The sequence below is a fragment of the Empidonax traillii genome, unplaced genomic scaffold (assembly GCF_003031625.1).
Source record: "Empidonax traillii isolate 1590-97213 ecotype Southwest subspecies unplaced genomic scaffold, ASM303162v1 scaffold569:size410440, whole genome shotgun sequence".
In the NCBI taxonomy this organism is placed as follows: Eukaryota; Metazoa; Chordata; class Aves; order Passeriformes; family Tyrannidae; genus Empidonax; species Empidonax traillii.
In genome coordinates this window covers 39,956-48,359 of record NW_020955762.1, presented here as the reverse complement: position 1 = coordinate 48,359, position 8,404 = coordinate 39,956, and the positions used below count along the sequence as shown (strand labels likewise).

At 37.3% G+C, this 8,404-nt stretch overlaps 1 protein-coding gene across 6 annotated transcripts in view; it reads left to right on the top strand.

Annotated features, from left to right (window-relative positions):
- The window catches only part of SLC12A4 (solute carrier family 12 member 4), a 51,025-nt gene that overhangs the window by 14,428 nt on the left and 28,193 nt on the right, over window positions 1-8,404 (top strand). For 4 of the 6 annotated variants that reach the window (XM_027897936.1, XM_027897937.1, XM_027897941.1 and 1 more), the window contains 2 exons: window positions 7,305-7,399; window positions 8,169-8,300. In XM_027897936.1, coding sequence (XP_027753737.1) covers window positions 7,305-7,399; window positions 8,169-8,300 — 227 coding nt within the window. Of the gene's footprint in view, window positions 1-3,651; window positions 3,890-7,304; window positions 7,400-8,168; window positions 8,301-8,404 lie in introns of those variants that run through there. The other 2 variants (XM_027897938.1, XM_027897940.1) reach the window with 2 other exon arrangements.

Here is an 8,404-nt window from a genome sequence, read left to right as displayed (position 1 = left end):
CGAACCCGGGTCTCTGCAGTGACAGTGCAGTGTGTTTTCCCCTGGACCACCGGGGGCTCCCATAATATTGACTACTTTGTAGCTAAAGGGAAAATAAGTGTTCCTCATTATCTGATCCATGCTGTCAGCTGCCACAATTGAGTTTGTAATCAGAATTTTTGTTTTGGAAATGCTTCATGTTTCTGACTCGTTGTGTGCTATTCATGTAGAAGCAAATATTTCTAATAGGCTCTCTTTTTTACTATTACTTAGAAGAAAAATCTCTACTAGGTACTGCTGCTGACTTTGGATTAGGAATTCTGCTAAATTGTTGAAAGTGAATAATTTAAGAAAAGAAGCCATATCCGATGTCTGTTCAGGAAATTTAAAGATAATGATATCTGAAAAGACATAATTGTACATAGAATTACTTGTTGCAGTCTCCCAAATGAACCAAGGAAAAGGTTCTATAACAGTTCTGAGGAGTTCTGTTTAGTCCAACCACATGTGAAGAATAAGTTAAGTATAAGTAAAGAATATAAGCAAAGAATATAAGGAGACACATAAGTAAAGAATATAACGAGATTTGGAATGTATTTGAAATCAAATTGTTATCTACATGTTTCTTAGGTTATCCTAATGCATCAGTCTCTTGATATACTTCAGCTGTACTCTTGAATGCTTGGCTCCTGAAATGTGAAGGTACCAGGGCCTAGAACTGCTGGAAAAGGCCAAGAAAGGTGTTGAGATTTTTCTTTTCCTTAGCAATACTCAGTGGGTGACAAGTAGAATGCTCTGAACATCAGCAAGCCTTTTGGATGGAACAGTACAAGTGCTTGGGAAATCATTATCCTTATTGACATCTTGGAAGGGCTTTCTCAAGAACTGTTTTAAAAACAAACTAAAACCCCAAAGTGTAATAAAAACGGACATGTACAGCTTTTAATATAAAAACTTCATCCATAAGGCTGTGACCAAATGTCCTCAATACTAATGTTGTGACTAATAAAATTACCTGGTTATGCAGTAATTTCTGTTTGGAGGAATCCCATCGTTTCTCTAACTTTTTTTCCCCCGTACAATACCTACCATGGGTGTATGCCTTTATTTCTAGATCTTGTGAGAACAGTTAAGTGTAGCAAACCTATTTTGGCTTTGTGGTCAAAAAATCAAAATAAATTCTGGCTTAATTGCCAGTCATGAAGAAATGTGCAGAACATCTTGACTCATGAAAATCTGGAATTGCATAAATAAATCAGAACACAACTAACTTTGTTTCCTAAGTGGGATAAATTTTGCATACCTTAAACTACTCATAAATTAGGCTTTTATTTAAGTTTAGGGGTAATTTGCAGCATGCCAAGGTGCACAGGAGGCACTCCAGGAATCAGTTAATTGGGCCATCTCTTTCTGAGTGAAAAGTGAGCTTGTGTGACTACTTGGATATAATTGCCTGCTGTTTAGATAGCTGAAATTAGATTAAAGGAGACCCACAGCAACTACTTGAATATCAAATTTGATTTCTAACCTTAGGTTCCAGTGTTACTTGTAGATGGAATATTAAAAGTATGAATGCATTTTTTTAACTAAAGAAATAGTCAGATTAAATGATGTTCTGTGGGCATGAAAATGGCTCGGTTTGTGTCCTTAACTATCATAAGCTTTGTAGCCAGTGATGCTTGTGAAATAGTGTCTGAAAAACAGCAAAAAGTGGTGTTAGCTGCTAGACAGGCTGTTTCATTACAATATTTTTTACTGTGGTGTACATTAAGGAGTCTATACATGCATAGTACAATTAAAAGTGAGATATTAACTCTCAGGCTGTTCCAGAAATTAAATTATATTGCAGGGAGGTGTGTTGAGCTGTCCTTTTGAGCTGGGTTTTCTTGGAAATACCTGCTGCTTGTCAGTTATAGAGTTAAGTAAACCAACAGGTTTCTTTGTCAAGCCAAGCATTTCAGTTCCCACTCTGACTTGTGCTCTGATTCATACTAAAATTATTTGAAGAAATTTAGCCCCTCACTGAAGATGTAACTCTTGACACTTCAGGCAGGGAGGATTATGGCAGCCCTGCATGCCATCATCCCAGGTCACAGCTGTATCTGGAGCTTTGTCCAGCTTTCCTGTCTGAGGCTGTTCCTCCTGAGATATAATATAATAATGGCCAGTCTTCGCGAACGAAGATCCAGGGAAGGTCTTTCCACCTTCCAGCCTGCGCATTGGATTTTTTAGGTGAGACGCAGTGTGCGCGGAACTGAGCCCACCCTTTAATCCGTGAGCGTGGTGTGCATGCCTCTGCCAGCTGGCATTTAACTAGCTCAGATTGCCTGTAGAAGCAAAGTAGCAAAAGTTTGTTATCAAAGTTCAGCCTTCTTCAGAATTTTTTTCTTTATTATTTTAAGCCTTATTGTAGCTTAATTGGCATTACTCTGTTTCACTTCCCGTATTATCTCTGCTGGCCAAACTGAAGCTGGTCAGACTGTCTGTGCCTTTGTCATGCCTTAACTTGCCAGGTGGATAAAGCTTCCATAAGCAGTAGGTGAGCATCTCTGAGTTAGTCGTGTCCAAGTGGAAAAATCGGCAGTTGTTTCACAATGCGCTAATTTTCAGTTACTGACCTGAACATGATGAAGTAGGGGATGGTGGTTTTCTAAAAGGGAGTTCAGAAGCTGACAGTAGATGAGAATAAAACCTTGACAGGTTGAGCCATGCAACTGCTCTTACCACCTTCTTACAGGGATGGTTATTTTAGTAGTCTGGCTGAGTAGACCTTACCTCTGTGAACTTTCCTGTTCTTTATAATAATCTCACTGTGCCTAATTGTTCAGCTTTCATTTATCCTCACTAATCTGTTCTTTAGGTAATTTCATATATGTGTTTTGTTTGTAATTCTCTCTAAATTCTGGTTTTCATCCCTCAGTTACTAAAGAAAATACAATGGCTCGCACAAAAGACTTGCATTCAGCCTGCTCAAGCAGTGAAACTGTGTCTGTCTGGCCTAATCGTCTCCTAGAAGGAAAACAGTAACATGAATACTGTCCTCTGTGTTCTTAATCTTTTTCCCTTCTTTTTTTCTTTTTTTTTTTTTTTTTTGAGTAAAGATAACATTAACCTTTTGGAGAAGAACAAAATAAAACCAGTCAGTAAAATATCTGCTACAGATTTAGCCACAGTGTTTTTTCTTGGCAATGAGATAAAAGTTAGGCTTTTATTCTGTCTTCTGGGCTTGTGTTTGCATGTCTGGGAGTATGCACACTTAGGATTTGTAGGTTTTATTCATGAACCATCTTTAATATTTTAAGGAACTCAGGTTATCCATGTGATGAGAAACTTGTTCTACAGATCGGTGTCCATATCTGAGTAGGGGAGCGTTAAAATAGTCAGGGAACTATGCTGGAGATGTTTAGATAAACTGTATAGTTGTAGTGGTGGCTGCAAATAGAATTATTTGGTTTGGAAGAGAACTGGTAGCATTCAGAAATAAAATGCCTTTAATTACTGAAAGATAGTGAAGACTGAGAAACACTGAAACAAGTGAAGAGGAAACATTAGCCTATTTGGAATAAAGTTTGCCTGCCTCAAAATTTGAGATTAATTAGGCACTAAGGCAAATAAATTGTTCTCTATTGCAGAGTATATAGTCCCCTCTTTAAGAAACGTTCCTTGCAAAACAATCTTGCATGATGAAAACTAACACCACGTAGCTACTGGCCAAGATCAAAGAATTAATAACTAAGAATGTGGAAAACTGTATGCATGTCAGAGGATGGTGCTTGCCCAGGAGACTTCATGCTTCAGAATGTAAACTGCCCTCATGTGAAGCTGGGGCAAGAATTCCCCAGAGTAGCTTTCCGAGGTCACATCCGCTCTCTTCCAAAACTGATGGAGATAAGAAGCTCTTCCCATGCAAGTAAGTCTCTTTGAAACTGCTAGTATTGCTTATTGGCAGACAAAATATATTCGACAGAGCTTTTATTGCAGTACAGTTTATGTATTGTGCTGCAGTCTGGTCTGTTCTATTTTGTCAAAGTACATTTGTGATTCTTCTGGAGGAAATGGTCATCTGTTATAGGTTTTACTTGTGAAATGGAAACAGAATATAGAAAGAGAGAAAGGAAGATGAACACTTTAATTTAGAATATGTCTGAAAAGTAGAAATTGCATTGAACATGCAAGTGTGGTGAGGGTGATTTTTGGCTGTCATTTAATTAGCTGTATATAACATGGCAATGCAGCACCCTTCTTGAATCAGCGCACATCTCTGCAGCATCCAGTTCTGCTTAGTGGTGAAGTGAAACTAGGGTGTCATTGTAAAGAACTTGCATATAAATTTACACTCCTTCACTTCCTGGTGTACAATGTTTGAGAGGGGCTTTAATGCGGCACTTCATTAGATTAGTAGGAAAGACCACTTTTATTTTTGCATTGTCTGCAGTAATTCATAACCTGTATGTTATTACAGGATAATGGAACTAGTGTTGTGAATGTGGTAAAAAACCAGTTGTATTTTTCTATCATCTAAACTATTCCATCTAGAGGAAGATGTGCCCTAGCAACTGCAAAAACAAATCTCTATTTCCAGTCACTAGTTCTACTAATTTTTCTATTGCAGTTTGGTTTGTTTGGGCTTCCTGTGTGCAGGAAAGTGTATAAAGCAAGCACACCAGGGGTCAAATTTGGAAGGAAAACCTAATGGTGATACTTAAACATACAAATTGAGAATGAGAGAGAAGATGAAAGCTCTTTGAGAGAGTTTCTGAAGAGACCAATTGTGAAAAATTCCCTGCTGATAAAATGAAGTTGCATCTGAAAAATAATATCAATTAAATTGAATATTCATCTTAAGTCACTGGTCTTTGTCAGACTCAGGGAGATGGCATGAAGTGATCTTTCTTAAATAAGGATGGGTTATACCAATGATGATAATGAGAGACTTGGCATTTTGAAAGAGCAGAACAGTTGTCATACTATATCTGAGATTGAAAGTATGAGTTATCATGGCAACAGTGTGATTTTATACATCAAAATGGTGAGAATTTCTATAAGCATTACAAGTAAGGGAATGTCCATTATACTGACTTGAGACAATGGTAAGGTAAGGTTCCTGATGGAAGAACAAGAAAATATAGGACAGTAAAGAATTGATTTAAAAATCACTGTGATTAAAAAAAAAAAAAATCAGTCTGATATTTCAAACATTCTGTCACCAGAGCTAGTATACAGGATCCTATATAGTATATAGGATTTCCTACATAGTATATGGACAATGAGGAAACAAACCAAAGTTGCTCATGACCCTACTGTGTTTGGTAAAGTGTAATGGTGAGAAGATTCTGTAGAGACCAGTCTCGAAGAATCAAATAGACTATTTTTGTTGCTGTTGTCATCATTTGCACCATCATTTGTGTCCAATTTAATGAGTTAAACGTTTATGGCAGATAACTCCATTTCTTCAGCAAAAATCACAAATGTACTTTAACCACAGTAGAAAGGCGGGACTGCAGCACAGCTTAGAGCACTGCAGCAAAATTGATCTTCTATAATCCTGCTGCCAGTGTAGACTTAATAAATACAGCAAGCAGGGAGTTTTTGCAGATATTTACCTGTGCTGAAGTTGATAAACATTTGATTTTGATGCTGTATGGTTATGCTTACTGATGCCTTTCTAGTAAAAAATTCTACAGTGTACAGCAAAGTGAGCCTTTCTTACATGTAGGTGGGGTCAGCAAATAAGCTGAGCCCACTTGTTCAAGGCAGCTGCTAATTAACATTTTGGGGTTAGTTGTGTCAGAGCTGTGAGAAAGGCAATAGGCATGTAAACACAGCAGACTGCTCTCTACCTGTATTTTTGATCAGCTGTTTACTTCCAGAAGCTTAAAAATCCCTCTGTTTGTGAATATTGTTTTTCCAACAGTTTTGTTCAAAGCACTGTCAGCAATTTCCAGCAAATTGTGCTGCTTTCCATGCATCCCTTCCCCTCAGTAAGAATAGTACTCAATGTTCTCAGAATTTTTTTGGCTTAAAATAATTACTTTTGTAACAGTGCGGTGTGTGCTCATCCCTGCGGGTTGGGGAGGACTCTTCCGTTTGCGTGTTAAGTTCATATTGTAAGTTGATTCAGATTTCAGAGGGCACAGATATTTTCGCTTCAATTATATCAAAATAATTTTGTGTAGTATTGCTGAATTAATTACCTTGATAATTGAAAATATGTACCGGAAAATCCAGCTGTTTAATCTCTTACTTTTGGTGTGTTCAGTGTACAATAGTTCTTTAACTTGCAGTATTTTAATTTGAGAGAATAATTTTTTCTTTCATTTTTAATTTCTTTAGTGGTTATTTCTTTTGTAAATAGAAAAAAGTATTCCTTGGATTGATCCTTTCTTAAGGAGATGCTCTTGGAAATCTTTCATTTGTATTGGCTGAAAGAGTAGGGAGTGAAGAGGTACAGGCAGAAGAAAAGAATTTTTTTTTTTGTTCAGCGGAGTGTAATGGGAGACATAGATCTGGGAACTTCTGAAGATGGAAATCAATCTAATCTCTTTTTTTTGTTTCCCTAAGGTTTTTTTAAAATATAGTGACTTTTTTTTTTTGTTAAGTTACTACTTGTTACAGAAAGCTCTACTGATCTTCCATGTTGTCATTTTTTTTAACATTTGACATTAACATTCAGTCTATGTGTGAATGCTCTGCTTTTACTGTACTTGGTGTTAGGTTTTAACTTTAAGAGGAGTCTGAAGAATACACAGTCTAAATATTCAAAACACAGGGTAAAGTCATGATGAGTGTGTTTAATATCTGGGATTAGTGGGCATAGTAAAAAAACAACAATAAAAAGCAAGGGAGGGAGTGCTTTGGCATCTGTCTACTTCTATTGTACTAACAGAATGTAGTCTTTGAAGGGTTTAGTCTTACTAAATCTACCTAATCAGTTTGGACATAACGGCTCAAAAGTTGCTCTTAGCATTAATAATGATTTCTAAGTGCGTGAGAACTGTCTTATCACTTGTCACTTTTCCGTATAAGAAATAGTTATAGAAGTGAGCATTAGAGAATAAAGGCACATTAAGCCTTGTAGCTGTGACCCTATTTGTAAATTTTACTTTAGATGACTGTTTATTCTATTTTAATGAGATAGAGGAGTAGAAATAGAAGTAATTTTACTTTTAGAGTAACAGCTCTGATACTGCTAACATTGCATAACTTTAGATACTAAAATAAACAAATTCTATTGACTAAACAAGTGTATTCCCTATGAATTTGTCAAGGTTACAATGTCTGTCTTTCTCTGCTTATTCAAAACCTGTTTCTTTTCTTCTTTGCAGGTCATGGCAACCATAAAGAAAACAGTCCTTTCCTGAACAGTACAGAAGCAGGCAAGGGAGGTGATTACTATGACAGAAATCTGGCCTTGTTTGAGGTGATTTCTCTAACTGTTTTTTATGCTCCTAATGTGATTTCCAAGATGGGAGGGATTGAGCACATGTGTCTCTTATCTGAGGTATCAGTAGGCAGAGATACCCTGTGTGATGAAAAAGGTCAGATATTCTGATTGATTAGGACCGCGTGGCAGAGAGATGTGACTGTTTCCATGTAGAAGGAAGGAGGACCAGATGCTCACACCAGAGGCCAGTGGGAGCCACACCAAGCTCAGCAGGACCCTCCACATCCCCACCTCACTGTTTCTCTTTACTGTACATTACTTACTGTGCAGATACTTGAGACATTTTATTTTCAAAGAGAAAGGAGAAGGGAATGATTTTGTTCTGGTTCTTTTTTCCCCTTGATTTGATCCCTCTTCTTTGTTTGGCAACTTGACATTTTTAGAAGTATATCTGTTGATGTAAGTTGACATTAAAGATACAAGCAAGGTACACATTCATTTTCTTACAAGAAGTCTGCCAAATCTCAGACTTCTTTATTGCTGTAATTATGCTTTTTAGCACCTAAGGAGAAGGATGCAGTGCAGACCTTTTGATATAGCCTTTTGCTGTCAGAGTTGCCATCCTTACAGAAAATTAAATCCTCTAATCAGTGGTTCAGGCACAATGAAATACTCTGTCATTCCCTGGATGATTTTCCTGGTGTGTTCCCTGGTAGCCTCAGGCATGCCAAGGAAGGTTTGACCCCCAGTCTCTCTTCATAAATGCTGTGAACTGCAGAAGTTGAGTAGTTGTCTTTTTCCACAGGAAGAACTTGATATACGACCAAAAGTGTCATCTCTCCTTGGCAAGTTGGTCAATTACACGAATCTTACCCAAGGTGTTAAGGAACATGAAGAAGCAGAAAGTACTGATGGATCGAAGAAGAAAGTATCAAAAGTAAGTAAAGATTCTCTCCATGGCCCGCTGATGAATGGGATGATTCCTTATGTGATTTCTGGGGAGCTGTGCTGCTTTCTGTTTTTTATTAACCTCTGTTAGGA